The sequence below is a fragment of the Cyprinodon variegatus genome, unplaced genomic scaffold (assembly GCF_000732505.1).
Source record: "Cyprinodon variegatus isolate N-32 unplaced genomic scaffold, C_variegatus-1.0 Scaffold80, whole genome shotgun sequence".
Lineage (NCBI taxonomy): Eukaryota > Metazoa > Chordata > Actinopteri > Cyprinodontiformes > Cyprinodontidae > Cyprinodon > Cyprinodon variegatus.
This window is the reverse complement of record NW_015150533.1, coordinates 1,443,517-1,463,988: the sequence shown is the minus strand read 5'-3', so window position 1 is coordinate 1,463,988 and position 20,472 is coordinate 1,443,517. Positions and strand designations below refer to the sequence as shown.

General features: G+C 39.2%; 1 protein-coding gene across 1 annotated transcript in view; it reads right to left on the bottom strand.

Moving 5' to 3' along the window:
* Window positions 1-3,887: 3,887 nt before the first annotated feature.
* The window catches only part of epg5 (ectopic P-granules autophagy protein 5 homolog (C. elegans)), a 28,652-nt gene continuing 12,067 nt past the window's right edge, over window positions 3,888-20,472 (bottom strand). Inside the window, exons 22-45 of the mRNA XM_015373087.1 lie at window positions 20,275-20,397; window positions 18,452-18,618; window positions 18,120-18,356; window positions 17,915-18,038; window positions 17,677-17,821; window positions 17,330-17,501; window positions 17,073-17,235; window positions 16,851-16,993; window positions 16,579-16,735; window positions 16,111-16,305; window positions 14,934-15,147; window positions 14,048-14,217; window positions 13,718-13,925; window positions 13,558-13,633; window positions 12,586-12,689; window positions 12,296-12,471; window positions 10,846-11,070; window positions 10,559-10,768; window positions 9,716-9,860; window positions 9,369-9,611; window positions 7,516-7,729; window positions 7,214-7,432; window positions 6,434-6,548; window positions 3,888-6,340 (exon numbers count right to left, since the gene is read on the bottom strand). Of these exons, the coding sequence (XP_015228573.1) occupies window positions 6,152-6,340; window positions 6,434-6,548; window positions 7,214-7,432; window positions 7,516-7,729; window positions 9,369-9,611; window positions 9,716-9,860; window positions 10,559-10,768; window positions 10,846-11,070; window positions 12,296-12,471; window positions 12,586-12,689; window positions 13,558-13,633; window positions 13,718-13,925; window positions 14,048-14,217; window positions 14,934-15,147; window positions 16,111-16,305; window positions 16,579-16,735; window positions 16,851-16,993; window positions 17,073-17,235; window positions 17,330-17,501; window positions 17,677-17,821; window positions 17,915-18,038; window positions 18,120-18,356; window positions 18,452-18,618; window positions 20,275-20,397 (4,134 nt within the window). The 3' untranslated portion in view covers window positions 3,888-6,151. The remainder of the gene's footprint in view (window positions 6,341-6,433; window positions 6,549-7,213; window positions 7,433-7,515; window positions 7,730-9,368; window positions 9,612-9,715; window positions 9,861-10,558; window positions 10,769-10,845; window positions 11,071-12,295; window positions 12,472-12,585; window positions 12,690-13,557; window positions 13,634-13,717; window positions 13,926-14,047; window positions 14,218-14,933; window positions 15,148-16,110; window positions 16,306-16,578; window positions 16,736-16,850; window positions 16,994-17,072; window positions 17,236-17,329; window positions 17,502-17,676; window positions 17,822-17,914; window positions 18,039-18,119; window positions 18,357-18,451; window positions 18,619-20,274; window positions 20,398-20,472) is intronic.

The following is a 20,472-nucleotide window of genomic DNA, read 5'->3' as shown; positions in this document are numbered from 1 at the left end:
ACAGTCTCACACAATATCAGTCCAGTCAGTGAACAGGTTTGGAATCATGTTTTCAGAACCAATTGTTTTGAACTAGGGGGACACTTGTTTGTATTTCTGTTAAATCCATTAAAATAAATGTAACTGAAGCTAATTGAATGATTTGTAGTATTTTGATCAGAGGTCAATTTTCTGGTAGCCACTGGAACCAACGCTGGATGATGAAGCCTGTTTATCCTACATTCACAAACTTCCAATGCTTACTTTTGGAGTACTGCAGCAAATAATCACATCTCAGAGAGACCAGTTTTCCAGTAACACCCAATACATACTATCCATATGTTAACTAACTGATAGGATGCAAGAAAAATGGAGAGTTTACAGTGACTTAAACTGGAAGCAAGTGTTTTTAGTCCGAGGGAGCAACGATTAAGCTTTTTAGAACCCAAAATTCCAGACTGCTGTGAAAGAAAAGATTAAAATGCATATCATACTGACTTGTTAAGTGTGGTCAAGGTTGTATGATGCTGTGGGTCTGAGTTTCTTTTACAGCCTTTGGGAACCTCTTTTTTCTTTTTTAAGGATGCTTCTGTGAAATCCCATCATTTGAAAACAAAAAGCAAAACCTGGATAGGTCCGAAACCAGTTGACTTATTTAAACTAACCTGTTGACCCAGTGAAGGTTTTAGGTTTTAGTCTGGGACTAATTTTAGCTAAATATGACACGTTACTTTTATAGAGGCTCTGACTCATCGGTCCCCTTATCCAGAAATGACTCAACACAAGCTTTATGAGCAAAATGTTCCTTTTATCAGCTTATTTTCATGCCTGTTTAGAACTCAGATATTCGCTGCTTGGAACAAAGTACAATGATAAACATCCTGAGGGCAAAATAATTCCCTTCGACTTAATCAGTGCCCTCACTCCTGATATAAATAACAACCAGCCTGTCCCCATTCTCAGAAAAATATAGCATCACATTAGAGCAGCACCGGTGAAGGTCTGAGTCATTATTGATGACTTGTATTGTTAAGTGCTCATGAAGGTACACTCAGCAGGTTGAAGCGCTTCTGCTCGGATTGGTTGATGCCAGAGGAAGAACTAAAGAGCAAATAAAGACTCATTTAAGTTTGAGTCACTGGCGAGGCGAGGAGGTGTGAGAAAGGTGGGCGTCTGAATGGAGGAGTCTGTCTGACACACGCAGATATGCTGCAATCAAACACATGCACACACACACAAGCCTAGCATTCAAAACAATGTTAGCACATAGAGACTCTGCTGTAGAGGGACATTCCTGTGAGTCCAGCTGAAGAGTCCCTATGTTTTGGCAGCAGGAAGGGACTTCAGCTGTCCCAGGGAAGCAGCTGTTCAGCAGAGTTTGATTCATGAAGCCTCATCTAAGTCTGTGAGACTGATTTGCAATGAGGGAATCATCACAAAATTTAAATTTTCAGTATGAAGTGTCACAGACTGGCTTTGTTAACCCACATAGACACTAATTTTGGTTAAATGTGAATTGATTTCAGATTATTTTGATGTTCTCCTTAGGGCTGAAACAATTCATCAGATTAATCGTGATTACTCTATTATTGTAATTAATGTCAACTAATTTAGTAATCAATCGTTAACTGGAGTTTGGAGACTGTAAAATATACCTTTAGTTGACAGATCAAGCAACCCTTTAGCAGTAATTATACCAAAATTGTAAAAAAAAAAAAAAGAAAAAAAGAAATTTTATAAAACTTTTGCTTTTAAGATAAAAAAAAAGGTTTTTCATCTGTCAGTTTGCTCCATCCAGAACTCCTTAAGTGGAATCGTTTTAGTTTCAGCTGGTTTAAATTCGTGAAAAGTCTTCTTTAAGGAACCTTTTGCTATCCGATTATTAATCAAATAATCGAAAAAAAATAATGGAAAGATTCATTGATTTCAAAATAGTTGTTAGTTGCAGCCTTAGTTCTCTTTTATTATAAAAGGTTAGTAGATCAGTAAAAGCAATATATAAGTAAATGTTAATGTACAGCAGAATAAACCATGGCATGAAGAACCAATGAATGAGGGGCCACAGACAGGTTCCAGGTGTTACTATGACTCTCGGAGTTGATCATACAGCTACAGGTAGAAGTTAAGGACCTCTTTACAAAATGCAGGGACACCCTGTGGCCACCTGACACATTGATATGCAAGATGAACAGTATCGTTTCTAAATAATCCCTCTAATTATTTTTTGTCCATATATGATTTTAGAAGACAAATTGATAACAATAATGGTGAATGCATGTAGCTTTTTAAGAATGCAAGAAATAAAACAAGCCTTGCTAACCAATATAGGCTGTAACACCAGTCAGAAGATCAACTTCTCTGACTAATTAATGGCAGAAGTTCTTGCATGGCTGATCATTCAGAGAATGAAAGGATGTTTCTGTGTCCTGATGACTAGTGATCAGTGATGAGAGTTCATTCACAAGCTGTTCTGATGCTGAGTGAGTGCTGAAAAAGCCTGGGAACAGCTACTCCTGATCTGACGCTGCGTTTGCACACTGACATAGGAATCTGCCAGACAGCCATGTGTATGCCAAGAATCTCAGCCGTTGCTCCTTTGAGAACATGCCCATGTACGCAGTGTGTGCAACACAAACCTGCAAAACTAATACTTAAGAGCAAAGTTTTACTATGATCCAAACTACTTCAGTGTACTTCACCAGCTGAGACGGCAGAACTGAAGGTGGAATAAACAGTGAGAGACAAACAGACCCGGGTTGAACAGAACACTCTGAGGCTATTTTTGAGACATAAGAAGAGGGAGTGATGAGTGTCTGCAAGCTTCTCCCACCTCCTCCATCCGTACCATCTCCTCTCTCTCCCTTCAGCTGTCCTGTAACCATAGAGACCACTGGTGCCTGAGCAGAGGTTTCTCTCTGGCAGACGTGTTGGTGTCAAATGAGGATGCTGGATGGAAGTATGCACATAAAAGCACATATCTCCATTTAGAGACAGCCCCCTGATTTTCCTTGAACAAAAGCTCCTTTTGTAAATTGAGGACATGTATTGTACCTCAGGAATAATAACAGCATGTGAAAGAGAGTCACATTTAAGCTTGTCAGAGAAGGAAGCTGTTATGGCTGCATAAAAACTAGAAAGTTTGGGCATTCAAAAATTATCTTACACCTTAATAAAATAGTGATTCCTTAACTGAGAAACACCAAAAGGTCAACAGGGTTTGTATATTGCTAAAATGCAAATACTATAATGTTTAACACCACATTATATAACCTGGGTCTGTTATGATGTTACATTTTGGTCATGTTTAAGTTTTTACTTTGGGTTCTCAGTTGTGCTTTATTTCATGATGTTAATAATTTATTGAACTTTATTGATCTCACACTGAAGAATTCTACCTCTGCATTTAAGTTTTTAACCCATCCCCTTGGGAAGTAGCGGGCTGCCATCGTGGGGCACCCAGGGAGCAATCAGGGGTTAAAGGTCTTGCTCAGGGAGCAGTCTGTTGTGGTGAGTTTTTAACTTACAATGTCAGGATTCCAAGCTGTATGCTCTAGCCACTAGGCCAAACTTAAAAGTTATTGTCTTTTGAAATGCATTTTTTTTCCCATCTTAGCAGCTGTAAATAAATAAAGGTAACAACTATAAATCTCGAAATTCTTACTTAAAAATCAAATTTTGTTATTTAAAGCTTATTGTATCAGAGAATGTAAATTTGTAATCTAAATTTTTACATAACCCCTTTTTGTTTTAGATACAATTACATTTAAAGTTTTGAGCTTTCATGGTTATTCCAAGTAGCAAATGTTGCGCTTGGCCTCACCATGACAGCTCCAGGCCCTCATTACTGGTAACTTAACTATAGGTCAACGTTTAACTTAAATAAGAATTAAACAAGTTTTGTTTGTTTTTTTGATTGACAGCATCTCTTTAGCATGAATTTGTGTTGTTGAAATTGAATATTAAAAGAATATTGAGTCTGTAACGGAAAAGCTAACTCCAAAAGATGATTTTCTTGCATTTCATAATAAAAACATAAAAGTTAACTAAACTTTCACCTTTTGAAATAACCAACAACTTAAACATATAAAGACTGGCGACTCACTTGATAAAGTTTATGATTGCAACTAGATTGGTTTGCTGAGCTGACTTAAATTACTGTCCTTGTATTTAACACTTTTTCATTTAACATTTTAGAAGACATTAAAATTACATTGTACTGTCCTTATGATAAAGATGAGGCTTTATCATAAAAGGATGAGGAGGACATTAGGAGGCCCTGAATTGGCTGAAATCTACCCGACCCCTTCTGTGTTACTGTTGGCAGAAGATAAAACAAAGAATGCAGGAAGTCATTATCTAAGCATCTGATTGCAGGCAGGGATGATTTGGACACAGGAAAAATACTTTTCTCTAACAGGAAGGAGAGATACATAAGAGCATGGAGAGAGAACAGAGGAGACAAGATGCATCATATAAATTATAAATCTGATGTTTGTAGTTTAATTTTTTTTTACATGTTTCTCAGCTTAGATTAAAATGCATATCACTGTCTCAGGCTGTAAATTTATTTCTGTTATTATCAAACCTAACTTAAATGCTTCAGAGAACTTATACCTTAACTTGAGGCCGATCATTTTTCTTGTGTCTTTTTCTAACCATATTGTTCCAAATCCAGTTTTGATATGTTTGATCAAATATTAATAATCAGACAAGACAAAGAAGGATCTGCTTAACTAAAATAAAGAATGTTTGGAGTAGTTAATGTTAAACCTTCAGAACTAAAGGCATCAATTGTGATGGAGAACTACCTCCATTTTCAACAACATCATTTCAAATCAACAATTAAGATGTTAGAAACTTGAACCCAGTTTCTGATCTAACAGGAGTGAGACCCAAACCAGGCTCACTGCTGACTAAATTCAAAATTATCTAAATTGTGTTTTTCCCTTATTAAAGACTTCAGTTTAACATATAAATTGTCGTGTTAGTGTATGTAAACTTTTCAAATTCTTTTCTAATTATGTCCAGGAATGACTTGTATAATGGTCCTTTTAGTGCTTATAAGGTAGCAAATCCCTGTAATTTTAAAGGTTATTTTTAAAGTTTATCTAGCTTTCCTGATAATTTTGATAAGTCTCTGAAGTTTCATATCGTTATACAGCAGGTATGGTCTGTCAAACTCTAAACATAGCAGTGATACATTCAGTCAACTTTATTTATTTGTCTTTCCTCCACGGTGCAGCTTGGCTCTGCAGCCCCCCCACTTTGTGCAGCAGAACAGTTCTCCATCAGTGACTCATTAAAAGAAAAAATGAAAAAGCTTTCAACATTAACAGTCCCCATTTAACTCAGACATCAGTAACAAAGCGAGCTTCAGGCTGCTGAAGAGCAGCTCCACTGTTCTTGAGATGCAAAGAGTAACAGGAGGGTAGTTTAATGTTAAAACAGTGATCAGTTTAAAAAAGTCTAGAGTTCTGTGAATGTTAAATTAAATGACAGCTCATGCCCCCCACCCCCTGACTGTGATAAATACCTGGCGCATTAGCTTTCTGGACTTGCTGAGCACACACTGCTTTATAAGGAAGCTAAACGACTGGGCATAGAGATGGATGGGACCAGAGTTTGGGTGAAATGATCAAAAGAAAAAACAAAACTATTCTTTGGCAACTACAAGTAGAGCACTTTTGGCTTGGCATTAAAAACATAAAAACATACACACCCCATTTTAAGACCATACTACTAAAATTAACGTACTACTAGGTCTGTCTTTCCAGAGATCTGTGGACGCCTTGATCTTTTGTCTGCAGAGATTCCATATGTTGGTGAGAAACTCACACCGAAAGTCTAGCGCTGATTTCTGATTAGCAAATGCTGCTTAAATAATTATCTGACTCTCTAAAGCATGAAGAAAACATGCTGTAAGCAAACTGATGAGGTGGGAACATATGGGACAAAAAGTAAAGTGCTAAAATGTCTGAAATTGGCACAAAATAAAATCTCTAGATTTCTGTTAAGCTTCATGATTTGTCACCAGTCAGAATTACAGAAGTCTTAAGTTAAGGATCTGTGTCACTACTTGGGAACTTTGTGCTCATGTATTTGTTTGTCTCCAGGGATACTCTCCGGGAGCCAAGAGTCCTTCATATTTCAAGCCCTTGCCAGGGAAAAAAAGTCACGGTAAACGAATGACGTGCAGATATCCGAGGTCCGGGTACAGGAGGTTGACCAGCAGTGCCAGGAGGCGGGGCCCATCTCTGACACAATGCCCTGGGTAACGGATGAATTGGATGGCCTTATCTAAAGCCTCTTGTAGCTCAGCGTACTGCTTATTGCTGGACATGGTCTCCAACATCAGCAACATCTGCGCCCACAGAGGGACAAAACAACAAATCAAGGAGTTAGGTTTAAGGAAAATATTACACAGTAGCATAAATAAAGCTGGGGTTGTACCAACCTGTTGTGCTTTTGCAGAAAGTTGTAAATCTGTGGTGGGTTGGAGTCGAAGCTCGGTCTCTGATGGCACCTGGATGGACAGGAATGCTGAAAGGCTGCGGACCACCACCCTGAATCTACACAGAGACCAGTCATTTACTCACAGTGCCTAACCTGGGTTTCTGTAGGTAAAATCTATGACTAATAACAAATCTAGTTACTAGCTCCACAGGCACAAATTCTTTAACGCTTATAAGATTTACTTTTAGTATACTACTGACATCACTGTTTATAAGGGAGAGAAGATTTGGTCTGTATGTCTTCTAGGGCTGCAACTAATGGTCATTTTGCAAATCAATTATCTGTCTGTTACTTTTTTGATTAATGGATTAATAGTTGGACAGCAACAGGTTCCTTACATAAGCTTTTTACAGAGTTAAGACCAGGTGAAAGTAAAAGTATTCCCTCTGAGGGTAGTTGTGGATAGTGTCATAAAACTGGACATATGGAGCCAGTATTCACGGTAAGACAGGCAGCGGGAAAGTTCAAAGCATTTATTTACAGAAAAAAGAGCATAACAGAACTGAACAGAAGCGCAGAGCTGTGGATCTGAGGATCACAGCGGCTACAGGGGGGCGGGGCGCAACCCATCACTGGCACTCATATATATATATATATATATATATATATATATATATATATATATATATATATATATATATATATATATATATATGATAGACATCCTGCTAATCCAGCCTCTAAGGGTTTATTCTTGTTAATACCATTGATGGAGGCTCACCTATTAGAAACAGGGGACCTCTTCCCGAGGCCTATGGCTCCCAGCAGCCCAGAGTTCAGCCTCTCTTCTCCCAGCTGAAGCAGCCTGCCCTGCAGCCGTGCCAGCCCCATGATGACCCCTGACACCTCTGTGTTTCCGGCCTGAGGCTGCAGCTGCTCTACAGACAGGTTCAGAGCTTTGTGCCACCAAAGGAACAGCTTTGCTTCATCTCCTGGACCACTGAGGATGGATGAGAACCACTATATTACCCTTTCTTATCAGGCTGCAGGTAACAGAGCAGTTGGAATGAATTAAGGTCCAACCTGGGAAAGACCTGCATGGTCCATGTGTTGATGAGAGCAAGGATCCTCCTCTCATTGGCTGCTGTGTATTCACTATTGAGGCGCTGCAGAATGAAGGCATAGAGGGTCAGGAAGCTGCCTCCTGATTGGCTCTCGGAGAGGAAGTCGTCCATTGTGAGTTCAGGCACCTGCAGTGACGCCAACACAGGGCCCCAACCTACAGACTTTTCCTCAACTTAAACAAACAACAAGAAAGAAGTTCAGGAATTACACTGATTGTTAAACTGGTTCTTTCAAAATCTAGCAGTGAGGAAAAAATAAAAACATAATCCTAAGTTAAAGACTAACAGGGATATACAGTGGCACATTATTTTGAAAAGAAAGATGACATGATTAATCATTTTTTTTCTAAATAAAAATCTAAAATGTGTTGTAACCTGCTTTGCTTCGTAGAACCACCTTCAAATCTTTAAGGGTAGATATTTACCAGCGTTTACATCATAACAAAGACATTTTTGGCCAATCAGACTGGATGAGGAGCTTCTGTATTTTTTTCAGTCACGCCCCAGCAGTTAAACTGGATTTAAGTCTGGACTTTGACTGGGTCATCAACATACTTTGTTCTACTTTATTCCACACTACCTCTGTCTGTATGCTGAGGGTTGTTCTACTGAAAGGTAAAGTCTCTGACTCAGTCTCAAGTATTGGAGACTCCAACATGGTTTCATCCAGGATTCTCCTGTATTTAGCTCCCATCAACTCAGCCTCCCTGCCCCCTCCTACTCTGAGCCGATGGTGTCTTCAAGGTTATATTATGTTTCAGCATTTGTTCTCACTGACCAAAGCATCATCTTTTACAAATTTGCCCTCTAAATGGCTCTTGGTAAACCTTATTCTCGTGGATTGCTTTCAAAATCGAATTTTTTAAAAGCCATGCTGATTTCACTTTCTGATGACTGTTTGAATTGCACTCTGTAAGATGGTCAAAGCTTTGAATTTTGTTTAATTACCTAACCCCAAGCTGAATTCTTTACGGTATTTGTTTTTCCACAAATACATGAGAATCCATCTCTTCCTGCCAGCCTCAAAACATGTCAGCCAATCGGGCTGCAGTATTATGACTTAAAGGCGGACATAAAGCTGTGACAAAAGCAAGAGCTGCTGAGCCCACGGCCAGACCAAAGTAAACATGGCCATGCAGGAGAGATTTAATCTGTGAAAGAGGAAGAATGTAAAAGTGTGATGTGGTGGTTTCTCATGGCGTCTACTGGTATTTTATTTGTTACTGTGATTAGTTAAAACCAAAGATTGGTGGGTGGGCATTAGGTGTTGCGTTGCCCAATCAGCTCGGAAGGTTCTGCTCAATGTTCCTCCTTTCCCAAACAGATTTAAAATGTGCTCTACACATATTAATGTGCAGAACTAAATCAGAGTGCTAAGTATTATCAATCTGGCTTCACAGGTTATTCTTAATCATCTTTACCGCTTTTTCCCTGATCCGTCTGCTGTGATTCTTGGTTTTCTTGATGCTGGTTATTCACTAATCTTCTCTAAATAACTTCACAAAAGAGTTTTAACAATACATTTACTGCTCACTAATTAACCGACTTTAGAATGCAACTGGTTTCACTGGACTCCCTTTTATTTTATTAGAGTAAAAGGAAATACATAACAATTAATTGAACAGTGTCTAGGCTTTTGTAAAAAACCTAGAAAAAATGTTATTCTTTCATTTTATAAAGAATTGTTATTGTCATTATGAAAAAATATCAAATATCAAAGGAGAATAAATACCTTTGTAGTTTCCTATATCCTACAAGTTTATGTAGTGAAGTGAACAAATGAAAAGAGGGGTGAACCAAACTCTTGCTTACCATGGTTGAAGTAAGCCGCGATGCATGCCTCCATGATACGCGTCATGTGTCGCACTGATGCAAGACAGCGAGAGCAGGCTGTGAGCAAAGGAAGAATTGGACAGCCCTTCCCTTTCCTGTCCAGCCAGCCAATGACGTGAGCAGCCAGCGCCTCGCCTGTTGAGACCCCAACTCCATTGAGCAAAGTCAAGGCATCGCTGAAAAGAGCGCAGAACGCCATGTGCCTCTGCTCTAAACCCACCTCTGCAGAGGGAGGGAAACGTGAACACAAGGCAGGAAGACAATTACACAAAAAGCAGATGATGCCATCGTCAATAGAGACTGTCAGGCTGCTGAGGACAGCTCACCTGGTGGGTTGAAAGTAACAACGCTTTCCAGAAGTGTCTCTAGCTGAGCCTCCAGGCTATTAAGATTGATCCCACCTCCTTGCTCCAATGTCACCAGTGACTTCACAGACCAAGAGATGTAGCCTCCAGCCTTCAGGGTCTCCTCCTGACAGAAAAAGGATAACAGACGGTTTGCTTTCTCCACTTTCAGCTGAAATTATTTTTAATAATTAAACACATTTTTACAGAAACAGATTTGTAAAAAGAGGAATGTGAAACTCAATTCAAGTTGTTCAGGGGTGTTTTGCAAAGATTTTTATGCTTGTTCTATCAGTTAGCAGCAGGATCACCAAGACAAAGCACAGGAGCATTGACTTATCTGGTTACTTATCTAAAATAATTATAAGCACGGTTTTCAGTTGCTTCTAATCCAAATTTGGTAATCAGAGCTGGCAAATAATCTCGCTCATTAAAGTTTGAAATTACTTTAGATGATGCACGGCTCCTATTGGAACAGAAAATGAAACCCTCCAAAACCGCACCAAGTAGAACCAATATTCACTGGTTTAACACTTTGCACACAAAATAGTCTGATTATGCAATTATTGTCAATGATTATTTTTATATTTTCTATATTTATTACAAGTTTAAAATAAAATACAGCATCTTGAGATCAAAAATGTCTCTGGTGCATTTTCAAGACTCCACAGGAGCACAGAGAGGGTCAAGGATCTGCTGAAGACTAATGATTAAAAAGTTTCATCTTGTGTCCTCCATCAGGGTCATTACAAAAAAAACTTGGAAAATACATTAAAATGTTGATTTGGTGAATAACAACGTAAAAAAAGCTTTATTATGGCAGACCTGGTGTGGAGCTTCGCTGGGATGTGGATGGAGCCCTGCAGCCCCACGGAGTAATTTCAGAAGCAGCTGAGGGGCAGAATCAGCACTGAGCAGCAGAGATGGTTGGTAATGGGTACCAACGTATCCCAGAATGCCCTGGTATGAGGACAGGTCCATTTGATACCAGGGCAGACAGGTTGACTGAACCAGCAGACTGAGCAGAGGGGAGTCCTGTTGATTTAGGGGGAAAACATGAACTGAGTAAATATCTCTGACAATGACCTGTTTCCAGATAGATCTAGAATCACCTGTTTGCTGAGGAGCTGCTCTTCTTTGGCCAGAAACACCAGCATGTATAACAGATAGACCAACATGGTGTGAGAGTCCTTCTGCGTAATCAGCCCTGCCACAGCTGGATATGTTGCAGAGCTGGGCGGTGTCTCTAAGTGGTCGCTTAAAACACTGAGCCAGTTAACTTCACACATCAGTTCCCCCATAAACAGGAAGCAGCTCTTGGGACTTCCTCTCTCCACCTGAAGACATAAAGTTTAGTTAAAGTCTGCCCTGCCAAACACCAACAGACATGGGAGAGTTAAGCTTTAGCGGACTACTAAAAACACCTAGTCATACCTAGTTACATGTTTATAATGATGTTATCTTCTATGGCTGCAGAACCAAGGTTAATTCAAAAAGAGGTTGGTTGAACTTTAATTGTTTTTTCTTTTTAGAAGTGAATTTGCCATATGATTGAACTAAGGTTAAAACAGTTATTATTTAATCAATGCAATGAAAACATGGAAATTGCAAATATACAGTTATCAAACTGAGTCAATATATTTTTAAAAGGTTTCAAAATGAATTATAGTTTGTCAAATGTGGGTTTTTAATATTTTATTAAGAGGCTAATTCCTTATAATTTAATGAGTATTTGATGTTGGGGTAAAATGATTTTTGTTTTGAGTTTTACTTATATACGTGTTTGTGTTGTTAGGTTTTTTCACCTTTTTGGCCCAAAATAAAAGAAAGAAAGCAGTAATTGTTTGTTATTGAGTGAAATCCTGCATATAGTCTTCTGAAACAAGCCATAATTTCAAGTGGAGCAAACAACAGCTTAAACAAAAATGGATAATGGATCTAAAACATATCCCCAAATCATAATACACAATAAATTAACTCAATTGACTTATAGTACCAGAAAACTTAGGAGTGAACTGGTGGGGTGAGGAAAAAAGAAGTAATAGAGAGGATCAAAAATATAAAAGTGAAAAAAAGAACAAGTCATCACAGAATGACAAAGTAAGATGTGCATCAAAGTATATGCATGCTAGACCTAGTGATATATATGCACTGGTAATTAGGTTAAACATGGTCATATTTAAAAAAAAACTGCTATTTTCCTTTATTGATACTAAAATAAAAATGGTAGTTTCTACATTTTTTACTGTAAGATTATCCTGTTGCAACAAAAGGCAGATTTATGTTTTTGGCACATCTTTACCAGGGCTGCCAAACCAATATTTCTATATACACATCATCACTCTCTTAAATCATCTTCCTAAGGAAAGATTTATGGTTTTAGTTGTGTACGGTATTCAGTACTAGTAATGCTGGGTCATTTTTACATCAACGTTAATTAACCCCTTCTCCTTAGGAGCTGAAAGGATCTTAGAGAGTCCTGCTATATAGTCCTGAATAGCTAGCTCAAAGCTCTCCCGTAGAACCCGTCCCCAGACCAAATGCAGGAGGAGATAAACTCACATTGAATAAGTGCTCCATGAGCTGAGTGTCGGGGTGCAGGTGTTTCCAGGGCAGGCTGCGGAGGTGTGTGTGGTACAGGTAGAGCAGATACTCAGGCGTACGAGGGGAGGTACAGCTCTCACAGTACTGCATTAAACAAAGCCACAGAGCTCCTCTCTGACCTGGTAGCAGGCGATCTGAAAAATGAACATCCACAGAGACAGGATGGGTCAGCTGTAAAAACGTAAAAGAGAAGATGTTTGGATTCATTTGGTACTAGCTCTCAGAGTAAAACACCGATAAAAACATACCTCTGAATTTATGATGCAGTGTGTCAGTGAGCTGAACGTATAGACCAACCAGACATCCTGCTGCACTTGCATCCGTCTCCAGCCACGGGTAACACTTGGCATTACTGTGACACAGTCATTTATAAATTGGTATTTACTTTATTTCTACTTTTTTGGGAAAAATTCTCAAATATTATGTATCATGACTATATTCATATTTTAACTTTCCAATAGAACTTGCAATTGTTTATTACCAATGTATATTTCAAAAGTTATGTCAACTGGATGTTTGTCTGTGTGTTGAACCTTTGCAACACAGCAAAATCCTTGCATGTGTAAAAACGTCTGAAGCAACGAGTCGTTAGGTTCACTTTTCATTCAGAAACGATTTTGAATGAGGTCAGTAGTGTCGTATAGCAAAGGCAAATATTATATAAGGGCAAAGCCGAACTGGAGAAACTAAGTTAAAAAAAACAAACTGAATAAACAGTTATATATGAGTTAAAATTGTGTTTATAAACTATGATTAATAATTTTTGGAAACCGTTGAGTTTCAGATTGTTAATTTTGCAGTTTAAAATATAAATTTAACGTTTAGTCACAAGAGAGCCTCAGCATATGATTATAAGACACGTCTGAATACAATAGTTGTGTTGCTTACTAACAATGCTTTACTGTGGATACATGCTATATATGCAGATATAGAGGAACTACTGAAAAAAAATGTAAAAAGCTATTTATAATCACTCTTACTGATATCACAACAAATATAAAAGCATCTATAGTAAGCATCTGATGCAGAGAAACTCAGTCAAACTGGCTGATTATACATGAAGTGTAAATTATGATACAAGCGGAATACATAATGAAGCCCTGCTTTATTGATTGGTATTTACTAACTTTATTATTCATGCAAGCACATTTTAAAAGAAATACAGCATTTTTCCCCATCTAGAAAAAGCATCATAAGATTGGATATTGTAACACACTTACCCTCCATCAGTAGTGTCCAGAGGAAAGACCCACGGCGTAAACAACTTCACCAGCTTACAGTGTAAATCCTGCAGAGCTGTGGGAGGAATGACACATTTCTTCTTTCAAAATGACAGAAAGCAGGTTTTTTGCAGCTCTCTACAGTATCTTATCTTTTTACCTTTTGTTAGTTTGCTGCTGCCTACTGGTTCTCTGCTGCAGCTGATAAGCTGTGTGTTAATAAGGCAACCAATCAGATGTTCCCAGAAGGTAACAACGTCACTTATGTAGGGAACCCAGGCTGAGTAGAGGCCAAAGCTGCGGAGGTCGGCCTTACCAAGGCGGCTCCGCAGGAAGAAGTCACTCAGCCAGTTCACCGTCTCCTCAACCTGTTGGCAGCAGGAAAAACATGACCAAATTTGTATATTATACTGGAAGATATTTCATCTGCACCATGTTTTTTTTTTCAACAACAAAAAGGAAAGCTTGAATAAAAACTGACACGAGTTACCTGCTGAGGAGAGAGACTTATGGAGGATCTATGAGTGGAAGCTGGGACTCCAACTGCCGAGCTGAAGGACTGTTCAGGTTTGCCCTTACTGCTGCGGGATGGAGGCAAGCAACCCAGCACTCGCAGTGTCACTTTCCAGCACTCTGGACTCAACAGCTGGTCCGCAGAACCTTGATTAGGGTGGAAAATGCTTTTAATAAAGAAAATCCACATCGACACATCGAGATACAAGGAAAGAAATGTGGCAGCCTACAGATGAACACATAAATCAGCTTTAAGGATTTTTTTTTTTAAAGATTTCTATCTATTAAGAGGCTTTGAAACAAAGGCATGCTTCTTAAACTTTCTGAACCTAATATACAACCTTTCATTTGGTTTATTAAATGATTTTAGTCAAAGCTCAAAAACCCATATAGCATAGCAATGCAACTTATTTTACAAACTGGAGAAACTGGGTTTGAAAGATTGACTCTAAATGGTCCGCAACCAGTTAAATGTGCAAATAAATTGTGTTAATAAACTATAATAGACCATGTATGCAGTTGGGATTGTTTATTATGTTTATAGTTTGAATATTAATTTAACTTTCTAACAAAGAAAGGCCTTTGAAAAAAAAAAATCAAGGTTTTTCTAAGACTTTTTACCAATAATCTAAAACTGTATTGGTTTATTACTTACAATCCCAACAAAATCTGTTTACGTTTGTAGTTTTAATGGTTTTGCAAACAATAAAACACAAAAAAATGTCATATTCATATATGAATCAAGTCTTGGGTCTTACTATGTTGCATATAGGCAGCAAAGATTTCTTTTACAGGTGGGAAAATATAACGGAATATAAACAGACCTAAACCAAGCATTTATCGATATGTTCAAACAAACGTACTAGTCATTAGCAGACGCAGGCAGTCGCTGTAATGGTCAGGAAAATGGTGGCGTAAAAGCATGGTCCAGTGTTTGGCAAAGAGGTGAAAAGGCGTGAGAAGTTCAGGCTCAGGGTTTCGGCCGCAGACACACAGAGCGCCGTGGACCAGCTCCAGCAAACGGGTTCGCTCCGAGAACACGGGATGAGCCTCATTCAGCCACTGTGACAAATCAAACTACAAGAGAGGATGGACAAGCTGAAAGGTTATGTATACCTAATGTGTTTGGCACATTTTAATATCTTTATTTTCATTTGTCATTCCTCATGCCACCAAGTCCTATGCATAAAATAATATCTTGTCACAAATGTATCCCTCTTCCCTCACGCCTCCCATCCCACATCTAAGCGGCACCAACTGCCCACTCTTCTTGTCATGGCCTGAGGGTATAAACGTATACAACATGTATATTGTCCCAGAAAGTGTTAGCCTAGTTAACTAGACCCACCCGCCAGCAGCCAAAATCATTTTTGCCTGCAAATAGCTTTGAATTACTCATTTAATCTCACATTTAGTCTGGTTTATCAGGCTAAGAAAGTGTGCTTTCTATAATGCCCAATGCCTTCTCTATTAGTTGTAATCTAAAGTGGATATTAAATGCATTTTCCACCTTTTCATAAGATGGGCACCTTAAAGAACTTGGATGGACAATAAAAGAAAATAACGACATAAAATACAGGGGAAAAGATACATAGGTAAGTAAATAAATAAAGATATAATAATCTGTGAATGAATTGTTCAGCCTCCTCCTGACCAGATGAATAGAATCCTAAATTAACTAAAAATATTTGCACCCCTTTGGTCCAGTCTGGATCAATTGTTGATCAAGCAAAGATAAAAAGGAATTTAGCTTCAGATCCCTTCATAGTGTATCTATTTCTTTCTAATTGTAAATTAGATATTGCCTCCCTTATCCAGTTACAAAAGGAAAGTGGGAGAACATCTTTCCACATTAAAAGAATCAGACACCACGCTAGAAGAGTACAAAAAGCTATAATTTTTTTGCCCCCCCATGAAAACCTATAAATCGAGGTTGTTTCTGCTGATCTGCATCTGTTATATTCAGGATTAACATGTGAATACGTTTTAGCTAATTTAGTCGTTCCCACATCTTTTCTATACATTTGGACATGAGCAGACCTTAGTGAGCAGCATGAAAATGACATCAGCGGAGTCCAGGTGAAGGGAGGTCACCACGTCTTGGTAGAGGACGACAAACTGATCTGGAGCGGCATTTGGAGTGAAGAAAGGGGAAATGAGAGGACAGAGGAGCCTCTGCTCCAGGATGGTTTTTAGGACACGGCCGCACTCCTTTGGATTGCCCTGGATGAAAACCTGCACAACAAAAGCACAATCATGAATTTAAACTCATAAGAAAAGTAACAATATAACAGTAACATAAGAGCAAGTTTTCTCTCCGAGCTCCAGAAAGCAAAACTATCTAAACTCTCTATTCTCCAAACTGCTGAAAATAGATTAATGACAAACGCCTTAGGAAAAAAGCCACTCAGGCCGAGGAAACCACAATGCAGGGGGGATTTATTATTAAATAGACAAATCTTGCTGATTTAAGTGCGTGTCTGTTGGCGTTTGCTGCATGTTTCGCACCTGTCCGAGGATCTCCACACAGGAAGAGAGATACTGACGTGTTGGGGGGTGTCGCAGGGTGTCCTCATTCACAAAAGAGACCACCTGGTAAAATGCGGACACGCCCACCTGCTGCACTGCCGGAGAGTTCTGCACTTTATAAATATTCACCAGAGCCCTGAGAAAATAAAGCAGGAGATCTCTTTTAAATGAGATAAGAAGTCCGTATCCACTCAACTTTCCTTGTAGCAACGGTAGCTGTAGGTGGAGCAGAAAGGTAGATTTTTACTGACGTGATGAAGTTCTCAGTGTGGACTGCAGCCTGGGCCAGGTTCTGAGGCGGAGCAGCCATAGCATCGGTCTGCAGCTTCTTGATATCCCTGCGTAGTGATGTTATCTGGTTGTGCACCGCCTCCTGTCTCTGGACACATTCACACTACACAGACACACACATCAGAAAAATTGAGCAAAATCATCCTTTAAGCCATGATTTTCTCACCCTGAGATGCTCATACCGTGACGGTGATGTTTGCGGCTCCCTGACAAGGCTGCCCTCCCTTCCCTTTGCACTCCAGGGCCATGCTAACTTGCTCCGGTCGGTTCTTGAAGAGCAACGGAAGACCCTCCAACAGCTCTTGCTCCATCGCCACCTGCTGTGCTTCACGTGAAACTGCACTCCTAGCAACAAGGTGAAGTATTTTTGAAGCCAAGGGGGAACCTTTTTATTCCACAACAAACTGCAAGTGAGGACAAAAAACTGTGTGAATGTTACCTCGCCTGATCCTGTAAAACGCTGAGGTCCTGCTGTAAAAGTTTAGCGGAAGCTTTAGAGTCACTGAGGCAGGAGGGGGGAACCTCAGCCACTGGAGCCTGAAGAACCTGGAGCCCAGGGGCTGGAAGGGGAACCGGGTGCTTCTCCAGGTTGGACATAATGCGCTCTCGTCCTGGATAACCAACCACAAAACATAAGTGTTAGGATAAATAGATAAACAGTTCAACAAAAAGACGATCGGACGTTGAGAAACTGATTAAAGGATTGATTTAAAGAAGACGGATGGTCATGTGGCCAGACAAGGTGGATGCACCTGTGAAAACATTTTAAGGTACATCTGTACATACCGTTGCTGAGGCAGGAGTAGTCCGTGAAGCCAAGGTTTTGGTTCTGCAGGAAGGTTGGCTCGCTTTGCACCTTTTCCCACAGAGACAGCACCTCCTGCTCATCATACTGCAGACGCTCCTGGTCCACATACTCCAGCCACAGTTCCTTCAACAAAACATCCGGATAATTTGAAAAGTAATGAGCCATAATAGTTTAATTCTCTCCAAACCCGATGATGAAAGATAGGGACCCGCTGACCTGCTGCCGCTGCATGACCTGTGCCAGTCTGTGAGGCTCATACTCTGGTTGAAGGGAGGGGAGGTAAACTTCCTGCTTTTGCAGAGACTCATCATCCAACCACAAAGCAAAGACGCCAAACAGCCTGCAGGCAAACAATTTGTCAATTCACTACAGTATAAAGGCTTTACAACAACAGTGGTTGGACCAATTATGACCAATTTACCTAACAAGCTCTGAGTGGAGCTGTGGAGAGGTGAGGTAAGGCGGTTGAGGGTTATTCGGGCTTTCGTCCTCCTGACTCTCTGATGAAGGCGTCTGTGGTTGGGGCACCCTAAGAGCCTGACTCGCTGTATGGTGGAAATCAGAAACCTCTTGTATTCTCTGCCTCAGATCTTTTAGCAAAGCAGTCTGAGAAGAAGTCTGGAAGAACCTCCTGCCGATGCATCCCCCAGCAGCCAGCCTATAGGGCCACCAGTAAACAGAAACTTCTGTTCCATTCACTCTTTCCACTCACTATAAGTTTTTACTTTTGTTTAAATAAGAAATGTATCTTACCCATACTCTGGCCCAGGCTGTCTGAGATAGAGCTGTAGGAACTTCTGCCAGATCAGGGGAAGGAGGGGGTGGTCCGGTGGTGTGGCCAAGGCCTGGTAAGCCCAGCGATACACCTGAAGACGCTGCAGAGACGGAGCTACGGGGAGCTTCAGCTTCTGCTGCGCTTTCTAGCTCAGACACAGAAACACTGTTGTCATGTATCCCACATCCAATCTCATCAATTTAAAATGCCTAACAGCTAAGATACACTAGCAGTGTTCATATCTCTAATATGCTAACATTTTGTTTCCAAGGAACCAAACAGAGCTAATCAAATACAAGGTCTTTTAGGAAAGCGTCTAAAGTTCTTTTGACTTTCTCTACTTTTTTAGTTTTCTGGAGTCTAGTTCTATAGGTGGGGTTCACCACAAAAATATCACAAATAAGTCATCTGCAAACTTTTTTAGCTTTGAATGTTAGTCCATGTTGACAGACAAGGCTAACCAAAATTTTACTTTGATTATAAGCATTGTTGTCATTCATTCAAATTTTTTTTTTCTGTGTGAAATGATTTAACAGCATATAACTTCTGTTATTTTTTGAAAATAAGTTGAAAGAACAACTAAAACTTGAATCCCAACAGGGAATCTATTGAGAAACCAAATGCTTTCTGGTACTATCATTATTGAAACATATACGCGACCACTTTTCTTACCAGAAATGAGTTCATTCAAAATCTAACAACAATTAAACATTTTAATCATAGTTCTTTTTTTTTTTTTTCTTTTTTTTTTTTTACATACCCGAGATATTTTCAATATGTCCAACTTTAAACTAATTGAGCTAAATTGTCAGCCTTAGATTTAAGCAAAATATCAGAACCAACCTAGAAAAAACTTGAATCCAAGAGATTCAAGGCAAGAGATATATCATAAAATTGGAGCATGCTGGAAAACCAGCCTCAGTGTCCAAACTAATGTCAGAAATGATTGTTGCTTTAATTTGACAACGTCAAGTTTGAGGAAAATCTTCTGCTGCAGTAGGATGGGCAAAGCCAAAATGTATGCTGTTTTGCAGGAGCACCTCCAAACTCTTCAACCTGGCCTGATTTGGATAAATTTGGAAGCTTTAATACTATAATCAATGCAAACACATCAAAACGGGTTTAGGAATAGTTCTTAAGGGGGCCCAGACCTTAAAAGTAGTGAATATTTATGGCCTGTAACGGAGAGAAGTCTGTTACAGAAGATACAGCTATCAACACCAATAGGAGTGTGTTGAAAACCAGACCATTAGTTACTTCAACATTTTATTTTCCTTTGGGATTAATAAAGTATTTTTTAAATTGAGTTGAATTGAAAGCAAGCTCCATTTCAGGAAAGCAACCAAGCAATAGAAGCTGTACAATTGTTCATAAGTTGGTTTGTATGTTGTGAAAATTATGCCAGGACTTAATTTATAGTTAGAAAAAAAAACTTGAAACTTATTTTAATCCTGTTAAAGAGCATTTGATCAAATAATAGTAAAGATATGTGTATATTTCAGTCTCTACAACTTGGTCCATTTTTTTAGGGAAAGTCCAAAGTAAAGTTCAACTGAAGTTAACTATATGTATACTTTGTTTTCTGTACTGTTGTAGTGTAAGGCAAACTATGCCATGAGTTAGACTTAGACAACTTTTAATGTCATTTTGTATACACAGAATGTATACAAACAAAATTTCATTTTGTACAGCCTTCAGACAGTAAACGAACATTTCCATTCCATAAGTAGACTACAGAGTAAAGTAAAGTAGAAATAATGATGTCATAAACTAGAACTGGAACTTTCCTGAATGAATCTACCTTTAATGCTTGATCTGGGGAGATGCCAGGTTCAGACAGCAGCTCATTCTCAACGCAACGTCTCAACTGGGACTCTTCTTCAAACATGCCCTCCGTGTTCAGAACCAGCCATGCAAACCACACCTGTGGTAAATAGCAGCCCTGTGAGAACTAGAACCAATACGATCTACAGAGCCCGTATGGATGGTCGCTTTAGAA